The sequence below is a fragment of the Nannospalax galili genome, unplaced genomic scaffold (assembly GCF_000622305.1).
Source record: "Nannospalax galili isolate Female #2095 unplaced genomic scaffold, S.galili_v1.0 scaffold796, whole genome shotgun sequence".
NCBI classification, from domain to species: Eukaryota; Metazoa; Chordata; class Mammalia; order Rodentia; family Spalacidae; genus Nannospalax; species Nannospalax galili.
Window position 1 is genome coordinate 1,083,188 of NW_008337084.1, and position 24,296 is coordinate 1,107,483.

General features: G+C 40.7%; 1 protein-coding gene across 1 annotated transcript in view; it reads left to right on the forward strand.

The window, feature by feature from the left end:
* Window positions 1–23,731, forward strand: part of Nsmaf (neutral sphingomyelinase activation associated factor) — a 63,185-nt gene extending 39,454 nt beyond the window's left edge. The window contains exons 12-31 of the mRNA XM_008832095.2: window positions 908–1,016; window positions 3,048–3,224; window positions 5,458–5,537; window positions 6,021–6,111; window positions 6,208–6,271; window positions 7,251–7,302; window positions 7,399–7,519; window positions 7,916–8,047; window positions 8,813–8,855; window positions 9,649–9,812; window positions 11,175–11,283; window positions 14,161–14,219; window positions 16,870–16,937; window positions 17,793–17,860; window positions 18,271–18,394; window positions 20,194–20,277; window positions 21,155–21,305; window positions 21,763–21,865; window positions 21,990–22,099; window positions 23,062–23,731. Of these exons, the coding sequence (XP_008830317.1) occupies window positions 908–1,016; window positions 3,048–3,224; window positions 5,458–5,537; window positions 6,021–6,111; window positions 6,208–6,271; window positions 7,251–7,302; window positions 7,399–7,519; window positions 7,916–8,047; window positions 8,813–8,855; window positions 9,649–9,812; window positions 11,175–11,283; window positions 14,161–14,219; window positions 16,870–16,937; window positions 17,793–17,860; window positions 18,271–18,394; window positions 20,194–20,277; window positions 21,155–21,305; window positions 21,763–21,865; window positions 21,990–22,099; window positions 23,062–23,156 (2,004 nt within the window). The 3' untranslated portion in view covers window positions 23,157–23,731. The remainder of the gene's footprint in view (window positions 1–907; window positions 1,017–3,047; window positions 3,225–5,457; window positions 5,538–6,020; window positions 6,112–6,207; window positions 6,272–7,250; window positions 7,303–7,398; window positions 7,520–7,915; window positions 8,048–8,812; window positions 8,856–9,648; window positions 9,813–11,174; window positions 11,284–14,160; window positions 14,220–16,869; window positions 16,938–17,792; window positions 17,861–18,270; window positions 18,395–20,193; window positions 20,278–21,154; window positions 21,306–21,762; window positions 21,866–21,989; window positions 22,100–23,061) is intronic.
* Window positions 23,732–24,296: the final 565 nt, after the last annotated feature.

The window sequence follows — 24,296 nt, forward strand, 5'->3', positions numbered from 1 at the left end:
TGACTTGGTGTCATTATGAAAGTATTGTGGGTTTGGTTTTTGTTTTTTTTTTGTCTTTTTGAGACTGAGTCTCCCTGTAGCCCCAGCTGGCCTGAAACTCACTATGTAGACCAGGTTAGCCTTGATGTCACAGAGATCTGCCTGCCTCTGCCTCCCAAGTGCTGGGACTAAAGGCATGCGCCACCACACCCAGCCAAAGCTCAGTTTTCTTTTGAGACTTGGTCTTACAGTATAGCTTAGGCTGGACTGGAACATGATCCTCTGCCTCAGCCTGCTGAGCACTGAGGTTGCAGGTATTCAAGCTCAGGGTTTTCTTTTTTAAAAAATAGTTTAGTTTTTATTTTAATTTTTATGTGTATGAGTATATTATCTGCATGTATGTAAGTATACCCTTGTTGTATAATGCCCACAGAGGTCAGAAGGAGGCATTGGATCCCTGGAACTGGAGTTATAGACAGTTGTTAGCTGCCATATGTGTGCTGGGAATGAACCTGGGTCCTCTGCAAGAGCAGTCAGTACTCTTAATTGCTGCAAGCAAGCTCATATTTTTCTTAATTATAATTTGTTTAAGAAAGCTAAACATTTGTGCACAGAAATGTGAAAGCCTGAATCATCTAATTTTGAATTTCATAATAATAAATTCATAAACGCTATTGTCAGTGAAACTGTTCAGTCCTGAAGAGGCCTGTATTGTTTGGTTGGAGTGCACCTCTTGTTCTCAAGAAGCTTATAGAACAGCATATATGTACTATATAGACGTACAGCCTTGAGTCACATTATGGAAAATAAGAATGCAGGCTCTAAACCTCAAGAATATGTTTAACTAAAAGGCTTTTGTAGTGTTGTGCTTATAATGTGATGTCAGAGGAACATGGTGTCATTTATTTTATTCTTTCTGGATTTCTAGGGCTTGGAAGTATTTTGCACAGAAGACGATCTGTGTTCCGACATCTACCTAAAGTTCTATGAGCCTCAAGATAGAGATGACCTCTATTTTTATATTGCCACCTACCTAGGTTTGCTGGTCTCCCTTCATTGTGTCTGTTCATATGAAGGTAGCTCAATAGCTAAGAAGCTGGGACAGCACACAAGAGAAGAAAATGCTCTCCCCAGAACCAACCCCCCAGGGCTTTGCCTACTGTATTCTCATCAGCAATGAATTGCTGGACTAGTTCCTAAAATCTAATTCAGTCCAAGTGTGTATCTTTAAAACTCTTGACAAATATGTCTAAATATTTTAGTGACACGCAACTTGAGTAGATTACAAAGAGTCTATCCAAGTATTTTTACATTCATTCATGTCTTACCTAATTTATGAAAATTAAGATTGTGTTCTTTAAGGTGACACAGTATGTTTGTGCTCATTGATTGAGATCTTTATCACAAAGCCAGAAAACTATGCAGAAGGGAAGGAGAAGCCCTATGATGAGTCTGGAACCCTTGGAATAGCATCACTGTCCTTAATAAAGATTGCTCAGTCTCATGAAAAGTGAGACTTTGCCCACCTTTATCAGAAGGAATACCTGTACCGTTCTTAATTACAAACTCCATTAAGTTACATGGCTAAAGTGAACTCTTACAGAGTTGTCATATCACTAGAAAGGAAGGATTTTTTTTTTCAATGGGTTTTGAGATTTTTTTTTTTATGGTCATCTTAATTTGTTGGCTTCTCTAGTGTGCAGTTTTGATGGGCAGTTCACTTCAGTGCATCTTCCCAGAGAGCTGAAACTTCCCCTCAGTGAGGAAAAATTTGCTCCCAAAAGAAACATATTTTATGTTGTTTTATAGTTAATTTTTTTCATTCATGGAATGCCTTAAGTTAACATAATGAATACGTAGAAATTTGTTACGAGATTTTTTTGTTTAATCTTCTGAATCCTGGTTTGTTTTCTTTTTCTAACTATAACAAGACAACAGCAAACTGTTCTTACGGTGCATGCTGAAATCCCAGTCAGACTGTGCCTTCTGTCTTCTCTCAAGCTGTTCTTACGGTGCATGCTGAAATCCCAGTCAGACTGTGCCTTCTGTCTTCTCTCAAGCTGTTCTTACGGTGCATGCTGAAATCCCAGTCAGACTGTGCCTTCTGTCTTCTCTCAAGCTGTTCTTACGGTGCATGCTGAAATCCCAGTCAGACTGTGCCTTCTGTCTTCTCTCAAGCTGTTCTTACGGTGCATGCTGAAATCCCAGTCAGACTGTGCCTTCTGTCTTCTCTCAAGCTGCTGCTTCCCTCTGAGCTTCTTGCTAAGATTGCTCACGTTCTTTTCAGAGGGATCTCAAGAGCTGAAAATAAGGGGCAATGTCTTAGTTTTGGAAGTCTTTCCCTAGTAGCTAGTTAGAAACTTGGTAAAGGTAAATAAAAATAAGTAAATACCCAATCAACATATGAGCTACAGTGCTTATAACAGCCAATGAAAAGTTGAAAACAAAATTTTTTATGCAAGACCGCAAGCCCATTGGTTAGTGGGAATGTTGAGTCATGCCACACACTGGGCAAGGGGACTCCTCACTGGCGCATGTCACTGTGAGTCCATTTTCTACAGAGGGGCTAACCTTCTGGTTCTTCTGGTTCAGTAAGTGGCCCTGCTGCCAAATTCCTGGTTTTTTCCTTCAACAGTTTAGGTTTGCTCTTAGACCTTAAGTGCGCAGATAAGAGGTAGCTATTGACAGAGTAGCAGTAGTAGCTTTCCTTAGGCTCTAAAGCAAACAAACCAATATTGCTTTGTTCTGGAGCTTTCACAAATGGCCGTGGTTTTAAAAATGCATTAAGATTTAACTGCCACCCAGACAACTCCCAAATATTATAAAACCTGAACAAATATTAAAATACGGAGCAAATGTACACGTATCATGTGGTAACAGATAACATTTATCCAGCGAATGAAGAATGTGAAAGCGGAGTGACAGCTACCTTCCCGTTCTCAGAACAGAGCTTTCAAAAGTTTGTGATGAGGTCCACATGTTAAGAACCAGGTTCCTACACGTTAAGTAAAAGCCAGCCAGTAACTTGTGGAGCAGAGTGGTGGTCTCAGGGTCCCCTTTCCCCTCAGAGACCCATGTTGCGGAGCACACCGCTGAGAGCTACATGCTGCAGTGGCAGCGGGGATACCTCTCCAACTACCAGTACCTCCTCCACCTCAACAACCTGGCCGACCGCAGCTGCAACGACCTCTCCCAGTACCCCGTGTTTCCGTGGGTAATAAATGACTACTCCAGTGCACAGTTAGGTATGTGCTGTCAGCAGGAGTTCTGATGAGATTCTATTGAAAAGTTATCTTTACTGTTTTTAAAGAAGATACTGATAGATGAACAAATTAGAACTCATTCCTGTTTTCTTACAAAAGATTGCCAAGTTCCATTCCAAGGTACTGGACAAGTGTTGTATAAATCAAATATTTTATATATATTTGCTACTTCTCAAAGGACACACATAGAAAATATGTTCATAATTTTATTTAGTCTTCCCATTATTATGTGTGTCAAGTGTTGAAATATTTAAATTTTTCACTGATAATTTTAATTCAGCTTATCTTACTACTTTTAAATTCACATTATTATTATGATTACCAAAAGAAGTAATTATCCACTATAGGACATTTACTCAAAGGAGGGAATGAAAATCGTACATAAATCATACTACTGAGAGATGACTGGACTCATCAGGCTGTTGTATCACTATGACCAGACACCATAGAAAGGCAGCATAAAGGAGGAAAGATTGCTTTCAGCCCACTGTGTTCAGTCTGTCACAGCAAGAAGGCATGATCAAGCAGAGCCACTTAGTGGCAGCCAGGGAGCAGAGAAAGCCAACACAGGACCGGGACAAGCAAAGCACAGCTCCAAAGATGCACCCCAGCAACCTACTTCCTCGGTGGCCTGCTGCCTGCTTTTCACCACTTCCTAGGAATGCCACCATATATGAGTCCATTAAAGGATTAATCTATTCACTAGGTCAGAGCCTTCCTCATCTGGTTGTCTCAGGAAATGCCATCATGGACACCAAGGAGTGTATTTTACTAGTTTAGACATTTCTCAGTCAACTCACATTGACACTCAAGACTACCACTGACACCACTTTAGTGTCTGTAGCTAGGTATTTCTCTCCTGTTCCATTAAATCATGTTTAAAAAACCTTATAATACTGGGGGCTGGAGAGATGGCTCCGCAGTTAAGAGTATTGGGTTTGATTCCCAGCACTCACATGGTGACTAACAACTGCCTAACTCCAGTGCCAGGGGATTCTAACACCCTCTTCTGACCTCCACAGGCATTGCACGACACAGGTGCACTTAACATATGTGCATTCATGCACAAAAAAAAAAAATAAAAGGTATTTTTAAAAAATTGATAGTACTGTAATTTTGTTTTATAATATTTTTAAATTGTATTTTATAAATAATTTCTGGGGCTGGAGAGATGGTTCAGCAGTTAAGAACACTGGTTGTTCTTGCAGAAGACCTGGGTTCGAATCCCAGTACCCACATGACAACTAACAACTGTCCGTAACTCCAGTCCCAGGGGTTCCAACAGCCTTCTCTGACCTCTGCAGGCATTGCACGACATGGGTGCACTTACGTACATGCAGGCAATAAACACACATAAAATAAAAATGATAAAATAAAAAAAATATATAATTAATTCCTTTAGAAAATTCAATGAGTTGAAGCTTTGTAACCCAAAGTGATAACAAATTGTCTAGGAATATAAGAATTTATTTTTCTGATAATTTTCACATTTTCCTTAATTTTCAGATTTTGTTAATATGACAATATTATTCACTTCAGACAGAAAATAAAGAATAGTTTTGTATTTTACTTGAAATTGAACTTCTTTTGTTTTTAATTAGAAATGTTTTAATTTTTATTTATGTGTATGTACATGCAGTGCCCAAAGGTGCCAGAAGAGAGCATCAGATCCCCTAGAACTGGACCTAGAGAGGATTGTTAGCCACTGTGTGGGTGCTGGGAACTGAATCCAGGTCCTCTGCAAGAGCAGCCAGTGCTCTTAACCACTGAGCCATCTCTCTAACCCCAAGAAAATATTTTCAGTTAAATTTATTGATTTGTTTTTATGTTTATGTATGTGTGGGTGTGGGTGGGGAGGCAGGTGCACATGTGCCAAGGTGGGTACATGTGGAAGTCAGAAGACAGCTTGTGGAAGTCAGTTCTCTCTTTCCATCATGGGTGCCTGGGGTCCAACTCAGGTATTCAGGTGTGGTGACAAGTGCCTTTTATTCACTGAGCCATCTGGCTGGCCCCAGGGGAGAAAATTTCAAGTCAATATTCAAGGTATTTCAAACTAGAAATACTATTCTTAAGTGGATAACCCATTCTTTGCAGTTATATAAATAATCAACAGACGTGCTTCTTGTGATTTTATCTTAATTTTAAAAAATTTCTTTGAAGAGTGAATTTGAATTGGTTCAGGAGAGTAATGGCATGAGCTTGTTTGTGTTTACAGATTTGTCAAATCCTGGAACATTCAGAGATCTCAGTAAACCAGTGGGAGCCCTAAATCAGGAGCGGCTGGAGAGACTCCTGGTATGTGGGTGTAGGCTCTTGTAAGCCATGACCTGTTTGCACAGTAACTAGAATTCATTCTCCCATACCTAAATGAGCTGTGTCAAGAGTGACGCACTGACCTTACATGCTTTCAACCTTTTAGCTCTAGGAAAATGGCTGCTCACTGTTTATAAGTTTGGGTCTTTAATTTTGGAAGTAGGAGGGTGATCTGTTTAAGGTTTACTGAATGATTTTCATGAAGATACTCTGTGAGAATATTCTGTGAGAAATTGCAAAAAAGATGCCTCGAATTAATTGTGCTTCATTGAACATCAGCACCATTACCTGTAGGCATAGAAAACAAAAATATTTACTTGAGGAACGCTGCTGGTCACAGATGCCATTTCTCTTCGTCTTTGCTGTTCCCATCTAAGATCTCTGTCAGGATCTCTGCTAGGCCTTTACTCCTTGAGTCAGTTGCTATCTCACAACTAATCTTAGCTCTTCCTTCCTATGTTGTAGACACGATACCAGGAAATGCCTGAGCCGAAGTTCATGTATGGAAGTCACTACTCTTCCCCAGGCTATGTGCTCTTTTACCTTGTTAGGATTGGTAAGACTCTAGCATCACCTTCCACTGCATTCTGTTTCTTGTGGATTTTCAGGTAATTCTACAGTCTGATGTAATACTGATTTTTTTTCTCTCTAGCACCAGAGTACATGCTGTGTTTACAGAATGGAAGATTTGATAATGCTGATAGAATGTTCAACAGGTTTGAAATAAACACCTCACTTACCATTTTTTAACATTTCTGATTATATATACACAGTATGCTTGTTTTAAAATAGTATATCTAACCAAAACTGTAAAGAAATGTAAAAGGTAACTAAGCATGGTGGCACCTGCCTTTAATCGCAACACTCAGGAGGCAGAGGCCAGCAGATCTCTGTGAGTTCGAGGCAGTCTGGTCTACATAGTCCCAGGCTAGCCAGGGCTGCATAATGAGACTTTGTATCAAAAAAAGGTTCTTTTAAGCTTTTGTGGTGTGTGTGTGTGTGTGTGTGTGTGTGTGTGTGTGTGTGTGTGTGTGTGTGTATTAAACCAGATTTCTCAATGCAGATTCTTCTGCCCCTAATACCCTGAGCAAGCTTTTCTCATACTATTAGGTATATTTTGAAAAAGTGATTTTTAAAATTATTGTGTCATATTTTTTAAAATGCCATAATTTATTTAAACTAATTTTTCTATTGGGCATTTAAATTATTTCCAAAAAACTTTATTATTCTTAATAATTCTGCTGTGACAAGAGCATTTAAATAGCTTCACACATGTGCATAATTACTATTTCCTCACCAAAATAGAAAAGGAAGGAAAGTCCCCTTCATGTGCCATCACACTGAGGTGCCTGGAGCTCTCTCCTCATGTGTAACTCCTTTGAAATGAGTTGCTAAAGCAGTTGTGCCTATCTCTTAGCATGCATGCACCTTCCATGGAGCAGGGTGTATGTGGTGTGTAGTGGTGTGAATTTGGCTCATTCACCTGTGACCCCAAAGAGGCTGTACCAGCTCCCTGTGCCCCAGTTTTCTCTTTGGTAAGGAGGCCTCACATGGATGTCAACAACTGTGAGTCAGTGAGGTGGGAGTGAGGGCATGGAGCAGTAGGTGTTGCAGAAGGGTGCAGAGGAGACACTGCTGCTGCTGTCTGTGGCTTAGACTTAAATCATGAACCTGCGACTCTTTTCTCATATGTAGTATTGCAGAAACCTGGAAAAATTGTTTGGATGGCGCAACGGATTTTAAAGAGGTAAGCAATTCAGGAAGCTGGTGATTCACAAGGCTTTGGTTTCTAACTGCTCTAATAAAATATGTTTGTTGCCCCCCTCAACCCCGGAACTTGTAGTTGATTCCAGAATTCTATGGTGAGGACATCAGCTTTTTAGTCAATAGTCTGAAGTTGGATTTGGGAAAGAGACAAGGAGGGCAGATGGTTGATGGTGTGGAGCTTCCCGCGTGGGCCTCCAGTGAGTACCTCCTGCAGGCTCGTGTTTCCTGCTTTACCAGTTGCACTATCATTCACTATATTCTGCTTGTTTAAAAGTAATGATACTATTCTCGGCCGAATTAAAGTAGTATCAGTCTATACCAAATCAGAAGCATTATTTCTATATTGCAAAGATATCACTATTACATATTTGAGATACCTAAATGTTGACATGGTTTTTGCCACTGTTCCCCCTTAAGAATTTATATAAGATGGAAAAAACTCACTAGAAACTTGTACGTCTTTAAAAGAAAAATGAAAGAAGCATGTATCTCTTACCTCCTAGAATTCTAGCTCTATGTACAAATAGTTAATTAAAGAAATGAGAGAAGTAAAACGGAGACTGCATAAGGTCTGATTAAGGCTAATCTGAAAGGTCCCCAGGACTTTCTCCAGAAGAGCAAGGATGCCCTGGAAAGCAGTTACGTCTCTGAGCACCTTCATGAATGGATCGATCTGATATTCGGCTATAAGCAGAAAGGGAGTGAGGCTGTGGGGGCCCATAATGGTACGTACTGTTGGCTGAACTTTCATCTAGTGTGTGAGAATGAAGGCAAAGAAGCAAGCCATAGTCTCAGCACTCAGGAGCTGAGGAAGGAGGAACAGGAGTTCATACACTTGTCTCCAAACCAAACAAAAACAATCAAAATATGATAGAACAGTGACTTCAATTCCTATAAAGGGCCCAAGAGTTTCTTTTCTTTTTGGGGGGGGTCTTTTTGAAGCAGGGTCTCCTCCTTGTATCCCCAGCTGGCCTGGAACTCACTATGTAGACCAGGCTGGCCTTGAACTCACAGAGATCCACCTGCCTGCCTCTGCCTCCCAAGTTGCTGGGACTACAGGCGTGTGCCACCATGCTCGGCAAGAGTTTCCTTTTTAATTAAGTAGAAAGAAAATGGCAGTCTACCTCTGAAGCTTCAGTGCTTATCTGCCTCTGAGTTTCCCTTTCTCAGAAGCAAAGGACTTGAGTTGAAAAATCGTGTGATTTCTCATGTGAAGTGCAGAGTCATTCCACTGCGGTGACTTATGCTTCTTAAAGGAGAAAGTAACACTAACATTGGAAAACACCAAGACGACTGGTCATCAAACGTGCTGGTTGCATGTTTGTTCACCGGAAGATACTAATTCAAGTTAATATTTATTCAACTGAATATTAGTCTGTTTCACCAAGTGAAAATGAATTTTTTTGAACAGTTTTGAGTTGCTTACATTCTGAACACAGTATTTATAACTAAATAGTACACTCTCAATAGTGTTTATATTTCTCCCTCAGTATTTCATCCCTTGACCTATGAAGGAGGAGTAGACTTGAACAGGTATGTACATGTCTGCAAGGCATTTCTGTTTGAATTACAAATACTTCTATCTAAATTATAAATATAATTATTTGAAGATATTACAGTATGGAAATTTTGAAACAATTTCTAGCTTGCTTTCAACATTATGTTAGTTACTAAGACTAAAAAAATAGGGATTGGCTGGGATGTGGAGAGATGGCTTAGCAGTTAAGAGCACTGGCTTCTCTTACAAAGGACCCAGCTTTGATTCCTAGCACCCACATGGAGGCTAACAACTCAGTTCCAGGGGAATCCAACGCCCTTTTCTGACCCCCATGGGCATTGCACGACAGACAAGAGTGCACTTACACACATGTAAACAGTACACTCATGTATACGAAATAAAAATAATAAGATTTTTTTTAAAAAAAAATAGCAGTTGGAGAGATGACTCAGTGGTTAAGAGCACATGCTGCTCTTATAGACAACCCGAGTTGGGTTCCCAACACCCAGGTTGGTAGTTCACAACCACCTCTAACTCCAGCTTCAAAGGATCTGACACCCTCTTCTGGCCTCCTTAGGCACCCACATACAACATGGCATTCACTCACACAGAAACACCTATACACATAAATAATAAATAAAAATAATAAAAATTAATTGTAAAGAAGGAAAGAATCTAAAAGTCAGTGAGGCACTTTAAATCATCTTGGCCACAGCTGTTTCTGAGGTTTACTCTCTCCTGCTGACTTGCTTTATTTGAAGCCAGTGCTTTCTGAGAACTTGAAGCTGAATCCGGTGGTCTATCACATCATTATGTTTTGTCCTATAGCATTGAGGATCCTGACGAGAAAGTAGCCATGCTGACCCAAATTTTGGAATTTGGGCAGACACCAAAACAGTTGTTTGTAACACCACATCCTCGAAGAATCACCCCCAAGTTTAAAAGTTTATCCCAAACCTCCAGTTATATTGCATCTATAACAGATTCCCCAGGTAAGTTTTTTAGAGACTAACGTAAGAGCCTTTTGTTTCACTTTTCTCATTAATATATTTTGGAGATTCTGAAGCAGAGCCAAAACATGAGCTGCTATATTGATTACAGATGTTCGCCTTATGGGACTTGAGTGGTAGAGCCCCAGCTTAGTGTGTGCAGGGTCTTGGGCTCAGTCCCAAGTACCACAAAATAAGCAAATAAAATAATGTCCATTCCACTCCTGGTTTTGTTGTTTGTTTTTAACTGGATTCTGAGTGAAATCGAGTCACTCCGCTTTTCTGATGATTTGCTGTGACGTGATTGATGTGGTTGCAGCTTGTGGTTTCAGGAACTGCTGTTTGGGTTTCAGCAGATCACCGCTGTGCATGGCTGCTGTAACAGTCACCACCCCCCCTTTTCTTTCCCAGAAATGACTTTCTCTGTCCCCACCTGTGCTTAACCCAAGGTGCAGATCTTGAATTCAGTTCGTAATGCTCTGCTTTTTATGTGACCCTTTTTTTTCTTGTTTAACATGGAACACATATGTGCTGAATATCTCCTCTGTCCAGGCATATGCTAGCTTCTAAAATTAACTTGAAGGAAGGAAAGAACATATACTTCATCCATTTCATTGTGTTGCATAGGCCACATAGAACCTCCCAGGAAGAGCCTGTGACCACAGACTACCTTGTCCCTGCATTTCTTTGCACTTCCAGTTTCTGTCCCATGACATCTGGGCTGCTCAGGAATGCTGAGCCCTGAGCACACCACCAGAGTAGTTGAACTGGCTCTCCAGCGTGAGGAGCAGCTGACGGCGGCCTTACCCAGGGGTGGCCTAGAATACTGCATTAAGATATACAGGGCTAAGACAAAAAGACTGTAGGATTATCCTCATGCCTTAGTCACCAGCCACACCACCATCATGTGATCGTTCTAACTAGGGTAATTGTTGCAGCTTTTCTTAATGCAGGAGGAAAGCATTACTAATGTCCAGAAACCCTTGAAGAACCAGGAGCTTTATTTGACTTCTTGTTTGCTCTCTCTCTCAAAACCAAAATAAAACTGCAGCATTCTTAGGCAACTGCTGGGTTTTGCAAAGGCTGCTGACAAGGAAATGGTTACTCAGACTTTTATTTCCTGTAATGTCTAAGCTAGTGGTCAAGTGACGACTTTGCAAACAGTAAGACGCTGATATTCAGTGATACTTTTCTGTCTGTATAATTGTTCTTAGCTAGCATAGGGCTCTCTTACAAGTACATTTGAAAGCATATTTTGGTAGAGTGTTTGTTTTCTTGGTTATTTGGTTTTGATAGAAAACACTGTGAATCTGATGAATACCTCTCAATAATCTAGCTGGTTCACTTAGTACCAATTTTATTCAGTCTCTCCAGGTGAAGAGTCATTTGAAGACCTGACTGAGGAAAGCAAAAGTCTAGCCTGGAATAACATCACCAAGCTGCAGTTACATGAGCAGTATAAAATCCACAAAGAGTAAGAGGACCTTGAGCTCCATGCAGCCTTTGTAGCTGGGGTCTCTCTCAGCAGGGGTTAGAACTGGGGAGCCGAGTCACCAGGAAGGTGTCGGTTTAGTATTGCGTTCATTGGTTTCTAGCCTCCAAAATGTCTATAGTGATTGTGGTGTGAAATTGCAGTAGCAAAGGGACGTCTGGCACGAAGTGATTTGTGTTGGCCCATGCTTGCTCACTGTCATTCCTGCCATCTGTTGTTCTAGAATGAGATTCAGTTGGCAGACACCATGTAGTGTTGTGCCTCTCAGCTGGATACACCAACTCTCAAGTCTTAGTATAAACCTATAGGACAAGCATGTGTGTCCTCAAGGCTTGATTTACTATAGTGTACGAGGAAATATTTCTTTCAAAAAATAATGATCTTTAGTCCTAGCACTCTAGAGGCAGAGGCAGGCAGATCTTCCTGAGATTGAAGCCACCTAGGGCTACAGGGAGACCCGGTCTCAAAAAACCAAAAAAATAAATAAAACAATAATAGTGAGGGAGATGGCTCAGTGGGCAATATTCTTGCCATGAAAGCGTCAGAGACAGAGTTTAGATCCCTGGAATGCACCTAAAAGTCAGCAGGGTGCCACCTAGAATCCCACAACTCAGGAAGTAGAGAAGATCCCTGGGGCCAGCTGGCTAGCTAGTCTAGCTGGAATTGGTGAGCTCCAGGTTCAGTGAGACCCTACCTCAATAAACAGAGAGAGCAGAGAGCCATCAAAGAGGATACCTGGCATCAACTTTGGGCTTTTACATGCATACCCACCCTCATAGACACATGTGCCCACACACATGCACACATATACACATGTAAAAACAATAAATAAGATGGGTGAGTGAACAAATGGATGGATGATAAGTGGATAAATATAGGGATCTTGTTATATAATGATAACGTGGAGTGAAGTAGAGAGGGGGAGGGGAGAGAGAGAGGAACGGACAGGGAAAGGGGGAGGGAGGGAGGGAGGGAGGGAGGGAGAGAGGAAGTCCATATGAATTTTTTTTTTTGAGAGTGTCTCCCTGTAGCCTCAGCTGGCCTGGAACTCACTGTGTAGACCAGGTTGGCCTGACCTTATCTCAGAAATCCTCCTACCTCTGCCTCCCTAGTACTGGGATTAAAGACTTGTGCCACCTTGGCCAGCACACATGCATTTTTTAAGTGACACTTGTAAGTTCAAAGAAGTTGTTGCTTGTTGTACCCCAAGGGTAAGCTTTCCATGTCCATCCTGTTCAGGTTGTTAATGTCCTCTTTTGGAAACCCTAAAAAACTCTGGCCTGGCATGGTCTAACCTGCCACAGAAAGAAAAGCCAGGTGTGTAGCTCAGGCCCTGGGTTAGCTCCGTGGCTGTCAGCAATCCATCAGACAGGTTGGTGGCTATGTGCCCCATTGATCATAGGTGAACCTGGATGTGCTAATGCCTAGCTTTGCCTTGGGTACCTGGCCCAAAGCAGAGTATACCATCTTGAAAATCGACAATTAGTTCTACCCTGTTTGTTATTTTAAGAATGGCTTTTCTTCACTCAACTTCCCAGAAACAAGAGACTATGTCATCCAGGACAGTGAAGTGAAAAAACCTCTAGTGCTGGTTCAGGTAGCATTTAATGACTCTCCTCTGGAAGTCCTCTAAGAATACCTGCTAGAACCAGATGATTATATCACTGTCAGACATTAGAGAAAGTAGATTCCAAATAAAAAGCAAGCTAAGTGATTATAAAAAATAGATACACGCCTTTAATCCCAGTACTCGGGAGGCAGAGGCAGGCAGATCTCTGTGAGTTCAAGGCCATCCTGGTCTACATAGTGAGTTCCAGGACAGCTGGGGCTACAGGGAGACCCTGTCTCAAAAAGACCAAAATAAAAAAAGGATAGATACACTTTGGTGATGGTCAGATAAGGTGGATTGTAGAAGTAGTTTCCACTTGCCAGAAATCAGAAATGTGTTAAGCATTGTCTACAGCATCTTGGAGAGCTGAAAATAGGATTGTTTTTTAGCAGCAAGATATTGTCTGAGCAAAAGGTGGGCATTGCCAAGCAATGATTTGGGATCCAATGAACAGCTATGAAGAAAAAAGGTCAAGGAAACCCTTGAGACTGGGGAGATGGCTCAGTGGTTAAGAGCACTGACTGTTCCTGCAGAAGACCTGGGTTCGAATCCCAGCACCAACATGGCACTAACAACCCCTCCATAACTTCAGGAGATCCAATGCCTCCTGTCGTCCACAGGCACTGTATGACATGGGTGTACTTACACACATATAGGCAATACACTCATACATATAAAATTTTTTTAATTATTTAATAACCACATACTTAGAAGAAGCACTTCATTACATCAGCATTGACATATTCAATAACAATTTTCTGAGCTAGGCTGCATCTCTTACAAAATTGGCTGTACATTCTTAGGTTTACAGTTGAATTACCACAGTTATACAGTATAAACCCTATAAGACATAAGATTAAATGAGGTTTTAATCTTTAAAAAAGATCTCCATTTCATTATTAAAATACAAAAGAGATAAAGAAGAGATCCCAGGCTGGAGAGATGGCTCCACAGTTAAGAACATTGGCTGCTCTTGCAGAAGACCTGGGTTTGAATCCCACATCCATGTGGTAGCTAACAACTGTCAGTAGCTCCAGTTGCAGGGGATTTGACACCTTCTTCTTTCCTCTAGGGGTTCACTCACATGCATGCAGGCATAACACTCCATTATACTTTTTAAATTTTTTAAAAAATTTTTAAAAACATGTTTAAACAAGGAAATCTGGTAAAAATAAAGCATGAACTTGGTGCAGAGCAGGTGTCCTAGCACATGACTGACAGTAATTTATGAAACTTTTGTTTTTAAACAGGGCAGTCACAGGGATAGCAGTGTCTTGCAATGGGTCTTCAGTCTTTACTACATCACAAGGTATGTTTTCCTTCCTGAAAAGCAGTTTAACTGGAATCACATGTCCATGCTTCTTAACGCTTGGTCAGGGACTTCACTGGCTTGTGCTGCTTCCACGTAAAATGGACTTAGAGCAGTTTAATTGTGGTTTTCCAAAAGGAAAGACCTTCCATGGCTAACAAGGTTTCCTTGTATGAAGACACAGGCAGGAAGAGCCTCTTGGCTATGCCCTTGCTTAGTCCAGACCGTCTTACCACAAGAGATTCCGGGTATGCTGCAGGCCCTGCAGGAGTGGGAGGGTCGCAAGGGCCAGACATGGGCCACCAGTGCAGTGTGGATTAGTGTGTAGAATGCAGATTTGTTGTTAGGTTATAGCCTTGTCATTCAGCGTATGTCTCTAGAACTGTTTTTGTAGACTTTTGCTTGAAATTGAATTCATATATTGATAATGTGCCTAGCATTATCAAAATTATAAAAACTTTTCCAAGTGCCTTGTTGATAACTATATTTTTAAAATACATTAGAATTTGAGTATCTTGCTATTAACCAGTAAATGTATCTTTTGCTGTTTGTATGTTTTCCTCAATTTCTGTATAATACAGGGTTAAAGTGTATCTCATTCCTGCTACATTCAGAGCACCAGGCTGGCATTCCCAGGGGTGCAGAGGTGAACAGGATAGTATAATGCCCTGCTTTAGCATCAAAACAACCAGTTCTGACAAAGTTAGTAGCTGTTTTTCATGAAGCTACTTGGTCTTTAGTCCTTGACTATCACAGGAGATTGTATTTTTCACTCATTATGTTTAGAAATGATGCTATACAACTAACAACATCCAGGTAAACATAACAACTACCGATTGTGTTACTGTGGTTTGTTATCTGGAGCGTTTCATTCTTTTCAAATACCATCTTGGATTCCATAAGATAGAATTTTCCACAAAGTATACAAAATGATTGTAGAGTCGCTCATAAGGAAGGTCACATGGAGGACCCACACTGGACTTGCAGGATCTCTATAACGGTATTCTGGAAGAAGGGAGCAGTCTGTGTTTTGCCAGGATTTCTGTCTGCAGTGTTGGCATTAATCAGCAGGCAAGCCCTGCCTTCAGCCAAGCCCCAGTGGTTAAGGGGATTTGCCTGGTATGGTTTGTCAAATCCTCAGCTCTTTGCATTCGTGTGACCTTGTGAATCATGAGTTTTCTGAGTATCAAGGCTTCAGACCTCTCCAGCTCATCAAGCATTATATTGCTACCTTGTGGATTTGTGAAACAAAAAGGAGGGATGTTTTAAGTCAAATACTTTTGCTTTTTTGGTTTGCATTTTTGCAAAGTTGTATTTTCATGATTTATATTATTGATTTATATGCATCCTAATGTTCACCTCAGTTAAATTTCTTCCTCAGATAGTTTAGGATTGCGAGCGCTCAGAGGACCTAGCCCTGAGAAATTAGCCTTTACTGCTTTCTTTAACCTGCTAATTTCTAGCCCAGAGAGAGCAGCTTTGATTTTGAGAAAACTGTCTTTACACCTAGCTGTTTTGTGGTGTTCTGCAAGATGCCCAAGTTGCCTTCAGATTACTTTGTGGTGAGCACACAGAGTTACCTAACAGGCTCAAAAGCAAGGTTGGGAGGATACACCAAGATTACTATACCCTTCAGGGAAAGTTCAGTGCTATTATGTTCAATCTTCTGTGTTTAAGCTAATTATAAAGTTTTATTGAGGCTCATATTTATAAATTCTCAAGAATTCTGTTGCCAAGATTAGGTTGAAATATAGAGATTTATTATAGAGAAGAAATTTATTTAAATCTTATTCTGATATTGCAGCATGTTGAATGTTTAGCAAGTGGGTTACTGCATATCTCAGTGATAGAAAATTTGTAGCAACATTAAGGGATAGTGATTTGTGAGTCTTGGAGTTTTGTTTTTGGTGCTGGAGATTGTATCCTGGGCCTCACCATGTAGACAAGTGCTCTTCTGCTGGCCTTTTAAGTGGTTGTATTGGTAAACTTGCAAAGCTTCTGTTAGTCAAGGAAATTAAAAACGTGAATATTTTAATTCCTACTTTATTATTCTTTTAAAAGTTAGTGGTTCTCTAGCTGTGTGTGGCGGCACATGCTTTTAATCCCAGCATTCAGGAGGCAGAGGAAGGCCAATCTCTGTTCAAGGTCACCTTGGTCTACATAGTGAGTTCCAGGCTAGCTGGGGCTACACAGAGACCTGTCTCAAAAAAAAAAAAAAAGTTGGCGTTCTCCTCTATAAATGTCAATTCGGAACATGGATGTAGTATCATAATTGGACTGTTTGGGGGGGGGGTTAAAGTTACTTTTTAATCAAGATTTTTCTTTTCTTAAAATTACTGTTTTGACTTTTAAGATTTCTGGCTTCCTCTCTGTAACTTTTCACTCACTTTGGTGGCCAGATTCATTGCGCAGGCCTGTGGACAGTCCACAATAAGCCATGTCTGTCCTGGGACTTCTGGGATTTCAGCTGATCTATGTGACATGATAGGTCATACAATTGTAACATTAGCAAAGTGTTAGATCACCCAGCCCATGTACACTTAGTTCTTGGTGGAATTACAGACTGTTGGCCTCCAGGAATAGGTAGGGTTGCTGTCCTTTAGTGTCTATAATGGTTAGAAATATTTCATGTCTGTGTTCTAATTCTTAGATTCCACTTTGAAGATGTTTTCTAAAGAATCCAAAATGCTACAGAGAAGTATATCATTTTCCAATATGGTAAGTTAATTTCATCAGTGTTATGGTAGACCCTGGAGCCTGGAGATCTCTCACTGTTTGAGCATTTGCCTCGCATGTCTGAACAAAGGGAGCAGAAGGAGGAAGAGTGGCTTCAGGGCTTCTTTCTCATACTATTGTGATTTCATTTTAACCTCAAATCTTGGAAACTCTACCCAGTAGAACTCTTCTTATTAAGTCTATCCTTTCTTTTATCTATCTGGGAAAAAAAAATTTTTCTGTGCTACTTCAATAACTTAAGTGTTTGTGAGTTGGTCTGTCACTCATTGCAATAAAACTTTGCTTTTTTGAGATGGATTCTTACTGTACAGCCCTGGCTGACCTGGAACTGTCAGTGTAAACCAGGCTGGCCTAGAACTCACAGATCTGCTTGCTTCTGTCTCCCGAGTGCTGGGATTAAAGCTGTGCACCCCTAATGCCCAGCAATAAGACCAATTCTTAAAGAATGTGTTTTATTTTTAATGTAAATCCTCCAGAAGATTTTGAAATTCCCTTAGAAACTTTGTACAATTAGTCACATACGTCTGTAATACAGGGAGGGGCAGTTTTATCCTTGAGGGTTATCCCCCCATGATTTACTCTGGGTATTAGCAGAGTTCTTCCAGCCCCATAGGAGCCTGAGCGGTATCAGGCTAAGATGTTGTATACTTACCCATTTGAACATTTAGGAGGAAACCATACATTTGCAATTAGCCAGTTATGAAACCCTAGGTAGTATGAGGGAAGGCACTACAGAAAGATTCTATGCATGGATTTGTCAGGACCTCATAAGAGCTGTACCAGTGAGGGGCTTATTATTTATTGCAAATTGTTAATGTCAAACCACTTGTATTTCAGGCTTTATCATCTTGTTTACTTTTGCCAGGAGACGCCACTGTCATAAGTTCTTCTTGGGATAACAATGTGTATGTATCTGTGCGTGCTTCTTTGTAACTTACTCCATATGCTTAGTGGCCGCCTTTGTGGATATGAGGGATGAAGGGCAGGCAGAACCTTCCATTGGAGGGTACAGTGTTAGAGATGAGGAAAATATCCCTGGGTTCAAATACCATTACTTGAACATAATAATTTCTCCAAGTATAATCTATATTTTTTTCCAACTGTTAAAATTAGGTGAAATGCAACCAAGACAGATTGGGAAATATCTTATTTCACATTCAAATTTGGATATTTTCATTTTATAACATGAGAACAAGCAATTTGTAATTCTAGCAAGTCATAGAAAAAGTAGAACTAAATGATTATTAGTTTCTTAAATATGTTTGTCTTAAAATTAACCTTGAGTATTATTTTAATAGTTCTTGTTATCTTTCAGCTACTTTTATTCCATAGCATTTGGAAGATGCCAAGACACATTAATGGGACATGATGATGCTGTTAGTAAGATCTGTTGGCATAATGACAGGCTGTATTCTGCATCTTGGGACTCTACAGTGAAGGTTTATATATACTTTTAAATTGAAAATGTTTGATCATAAAAGATTGTAAAGGAAGTATTATTGCCTTTTCTTAAAATTTGTGCGCTGTGCATTTCTTTTTTATTTTGGAATATATTTTATTTTTTGGCAATTTAATGTATATAATGTATTTTGATCATAGTTAATCCAAATAGCCCACCCTCTCCTGGACTCTCCCAAAATCTTCCTACACACCATCATGCTCTCTTCCCTTTTTTCTTATAACCCACTAAATCCAGTTAGTGCTGTGTTCACATGCATGTGTGGATCCATGCACTAGAGCTTGGGCAGCCTACCAGGCTCCACACCTCAGAGGAAAATGATGCCCCCTCCCCCAACATCCAGCTGCTTCTTGACTATGGGCAGAGCTTCACATGGTCCTCTCCCATCCAGGCTGGAGTACTGACTGGCTTGATCTTGTGCAAGTCTTGTGTGGGTAACCATTGTTCATGAGTGCAACAGCCACGTCATGTCCAGAAGGCATTTCATAGCACCCCATCCCATTCTACAGGCTCTTACATTCGTTCCCTCCCTTCTTTTCCGTGATGTTCCTGAGCACTGGGTAGTTGATATGAGTGTCCCATGTAGGGCTGAGCACTCAACAGTCTCAACACTTTGGGGGAAGTCTTCTACATTGACTGTGCCCACTGCAGAAAGAAGCTTCACTGACCAAGGGCGACAGCAGCACTAATCTGAGTATAAACAAATACTTAGAAGGCAGTTTGATAACATGCCTATTTGGCAAAACTAGTCATAGGCTTTCCCTTAAGGCTTTTAACTAGGTTTAGAGTACCAGACAGGAATTTTCTCCTGTGGAGCAGGCTTCAAATCCAATCAGAAAGCAACTGAATACCTCCATAGCAATCTCTGAACTATTGTGCAAGTAGGCACATCTAACCTGGCAGGTCAGTCTAGTAACATGTAAGGTCTGCTGCTCGGTAAGTCCATTGATGACTTTTCCCCCTCTATGGTCTGCATAGTGCTTTCTGACCCCATGAAGGCTAGCTATTAGGAAGGAAGTTTCAGCTTGATTTCTCTATATCCTTCAACCAAAGTGTGTTGTGTCTTCAGTAAATGATGGGTCTCCTTGCATATTTCTTAAGAACTGTATCAGTTTCTGCACACTGACTCTACCTGGGTGCTTATTCCAGGCACAGCTGTAGAGAAGTACACAATAGTAGCCCTTTTTGATGACCGAAACTACTAGATTAGTTAATGAGAAAATTTTAAGTTAAATTGAGGAATTTATTAAGAGATCTATTTCATTTGAATCGAAAACATGTATATGTATATTCATTAATCATTTTCTTGACGTAAGACTCCATGGGGCCCTTTCTTTGGACTCTTATGCAATTTTTCTGCATGAGCCACACCAGTACTACTTACCTTAGATTTCCAGTTGCATCTGTGTTGAAGAACACAAGAACTAAAACCATTATAGTTCTTGCAGTTTTTCAGAATTTTTTTTCCTCCAACCTTTTACATATGTTCACCTTCCTATAAGTAATTTGGGATTTCTGGTGACTTGAGTCCACTTAAAACATTTCTGCATTCATATTCCCTTGATTCACACAACAGTCGAGATCATACAGCAACATGTGCAAAGGATGCACACAGACACAGGCAAGCATGCGCCCACAGGGAAAGAGCCAGTGTGGGAGAGGAACTGGACCTGTCCCAGCTCTCCTTGGCAGGCATGTTGAATGTGAGCTGTTCTGAAATGTGTTGAGAATTTCATATTAAAAGTTTAAACATATCTTCTGCAACGTGCTCTATCCTAGGTGTGGTCCGGTGTTCCTGCAGAGATGCCAAGCACCAAAAGACACCAGTTTGACTTGCTGGGGGAGCTGGAGCATGATGTCAGTGTGAGTTCAGCAACAAAAATCGTGGTTCAGAAGGTGGGAAGTTCTTGGTTTTTTACAAGGTGTTTTCCTTTGATTTCCTTTGCATATTGGAGATTGGAGATTGCAGACCAACGCTCGGTTCTCTGTGCTGCCTGCTACATGTCCGGTTCTGCTTTCCTTCTTCCTTCCTTTGCGCCTTTTTACTCTCCTGGGAGTTAGCCTGATTTCACAATGTTAGTTCTGAGATTCCTGCTGTCTTCCATGCTTTCTGACCTGGAAGGTGGAAGGAGCCATCTGTTCAGGAGAGACCCATCCCAGAGCTGAGAACAGCAGTCAGTTTAGAATGGCCAATAATGTACAGCCTAGTAGCAGAGCCAAAACCTAACTTGCCCTTGGTTTTGGGGTTTTTGTTTTTGTAAAACTTGTGCTTGCTGTGTCTCAGGCTGTGGTTTACACTACTGCCTCTCCCCACTGGTTGTAAATTAATGCTAAATTTCATCTTTTCAGATTAACTGAGGTTTAAGAATACTTAGTATGTAAATCAGGAAGGTATTCAAATGGAGTGTTCTGGAGGGGCCCTTGAGTCCACAAAGCCTTCAGTAGTCATGGATCAGCCCTGCTTCAGCACTCCACTGTGGTTTATTATTAATGGAGTTAACTTTTTGAGACTGTTTTAGGCTACTTGGAAATAGTATTACAAATCCCTATGTTCACGTCTACTTGTATTTTTCTAGCATATTTCAAATTTTACTTCATCTTAAATGATCATTTGATGAGCTGCTACTGAAATATAATACAGCAGTATTAGCTATACCAACACAGTGCTGACCAAATAGTTGAATGAGCCTAAAAAAGCATCATTAATGCTGTGGATTATTTATCACTGTTTCTTCCTCAGGTAAATACAATCAGTTTAAATGCTGCAAGCACACTGCTAGTTTCTGGCACCAAAGAAGGCATGGTGAATATTTGGGACCTCACCACAGCCGCCTTATTACACCAGGTCTCATGTCATTCAGGGACTGTATGTCATACTGCTTTTAGCCCAGGTAGGTATTATTTTTAATATAGATGACTGCATGCCACCTAAAACTCTGAAATAAAAACACTGTTTTACTGGTAAGAGGAGGCTTTGCCTCTAGCGTGGCTGCTTCATGTCTAGATACTGTGGACTTGTGACATCAGTAACTTATCAGCTGGGTATTGTTCTTGACTCCTCAGTTGTTAGAGAAATCAGCATGTCCAAGGGCTGTTTTACCTCAGGGTCTAAGAAACTGAGAAAAGGATTTCAAGGAGTATAAATAAAAGCAGCTCAGGGACTAGGCACAGTAGATTCAGAAATAAAATATGAGTAATCTAAACCACTTCTGGGGCAGTCAGTCAGCATATATTCATGTGTATCAGCAATTCTGAATTTAGTTTTAGGTTCATATTAAAATGGCTTCGGTCCTCCCAAGTTCTTTGTAACAGTTTTGTTTTTTTTAAACTTCTCACCTTATACTGCAGATAGTCGCCATGTCCTCAGCACTGGAACAGATGGTTGTCTGAATGTGATCGACGTACAGACGGGGATGCTCATCTCCTCCATGACCTCAGAAGAGCCCCAGAGGTACAGTTCCTGAGTGGCACCAAAGGCGTTTATAACATGTTCATGACCGTTTCATCTGGGCCTGTCTGGCCAGGGTAACTTTCTCCTTCCTTCTTGATGAACCATTTCCTAATCATTCCTGCAGGTGCTTTATCTGGGATGGAAATTCTGTTTTATCTGGAAGTCAGTCTGGTGAGCTGCTTGTCTGGGATCTCATTGGAGCAAAAATCAGTGAGAGAATCCAGGGCCACACAGGTAAGTAGGCAGTGTGGTCTTCATCCTGTTGCTAAGATCAACTCAGGCCTGCCTTCCAACGGAGAGCACACTGTTCTCATGCAGACACCTCGTGCACTGTGTAATCTAGGTTGTGAAAATTTCCCTTGCATAGTCTGACTGGCAGATGCTTATGTGTGTCTCTTAGGTTCTTTAGGATTTGTATTTACGTTGGCCTATTTGACTCCAAAGAGTCTTTATTTCCATATAGAGAATTAAAAACCATAGTGAAACTATACAACAGAATCTTTAAAATCATGTAGTTTTTTAAAAAACCTAAAATACTGGAAGTGAAAACTGAGGCTTCCTCTTCGCTAGTGTCAGACTGTGACTCCGACCTCCCAGTTTTCCTGAATGTTCACCAACGACCCATATTAAGCATCTTATTGAAGGTGTATGTGGATAAAACTGTAATACGAACAGCATCATGGGAAGCTGTTCAGCACCTGCATCCTTCTACTGGTCCCTTGGAGAGTCAGTATATTGTCTGCCTATATGTATGTTTTCCTCTTGATTTGAAGGGCTATTTCCCTCTGAGAAGTGACTTCCTACCTTCATTCTCTTTCCTGTCACGTATTTTCATATGGTTATTTCTTCTCAAACTTGTACTGTAAAATCATGTAGTTATGCTTCCCTCCCCCACTTATTTTGTTGTTTAACAGTTGCATTCACATATGAACCTTTAAAAGTCGATCCACACGCATGGCCCACTGAGCAGTTTCCTTTCCATGCATGACATCAGTAATTCTGAATTGCTTAAACTTTAGATCCACATTTCAGTGGTTTTATTCCTCCCAGATTCTTTGTAGCCCTTTTTTCTGCAGACAGATTTTATTAGAGACAAGATGGAGTGCGGCGCTTACTGCTTCTGCTGGTGCCGTTAGCTCGTCACCGTGTCTGCTGCTGACACCTTCTTCCCTGACCAAAATTTGTCTTTCTCTCAGGTGCTGTGACGTGCATATGGATGAATGAACAGTGCAGCAGTGTCATCACAGGAGGGGAAGACAGACAAATTATGTTCTGGAAATTGCAGTATTAAGTGCCTTTTCCTCTCTGACAATTAAGTTGAACTCTTAAGGTATTTTTAAACCAGACTTTTAAATGGTGAATGTGCAATGATAGTAATTAGAAGTTTTACCACATAAAAAATTTGTGGTTTAAACTTTCTAAACCATGGTTGATTTCATTCAAAGCCATTCACTGTCATCCTTTAAGGCAGACAAAATGTGGCAGTGTTAGGGAAGAGAACATTACATTCTAAGGCAGAGGACTATCACAATGTGATAATGGTTAGAAGACTGTACTGGGTGGTAGAGGGAAGCAAAGAGATACAAAATTGGGCTGGGAACTCATTGACCAGCTCAGTTTGCAAGGTGCAGTGTCCGCTGATCTTCTTGGTCTCCCACAGTTGCTGCCACGGGGTTCTTAGTGTGTATGTTTTCATGGATGGATGGATGAACTTTCTGTGATGCTGTATACCAGATTCTAAGAACCTGGAAAGAAATAGTCGTTCTTATAACTGTACGTTTACTGTGTATAGGAATGGTTTATATTTCATTAAGCTACTAAATGTTCATCTTTTCTACATTAAAATATTTTTCTGTAAAGAAGGTAGTGCTGTCTTTCTGTTTCTTAAGTAATCTATAACAAAGACTACTTAGTAGCTTTTAAGAATCACATTAATCCTTCTAGAAAACCATACTTAGTGACACAAATACCATTTCTTTTGAACTCACTTATCTTTAGACTCAAGTCCAGACACAGCAAAATAATCAAACTGGGAAATGCAAATTTCCACCGAAGTAAGGTATACAGCAGTGTGGGCTGGAGCGATAGCTCAGCAGTTAAGAGTACTGACTGCTCGTGCAGAGGACCCGGGTTCGATTCCCAGCACCCACATGGCAGCTACGAACTATCCTTAACTCCAGTTCCAGAGGAATCCGAAGCCCTCTTCTGACCTCTGAGGCATTGCACAACATGGGTGCACTCACACACATGCAATGGGTGCACTCACACACATGCAGGCAATATACACGTACACATAAAATAAAAATAAAAAATAAAATGAGAAATGAAAAAAAAATCGGGGCGTGGTAGTCCACGCCTGTAGTCCCAGCACTTGGGAGGCAGAGGCAGGCGGATCTCTGTGAGTTCAAGGCCAGCCTGATCTACATAGTGA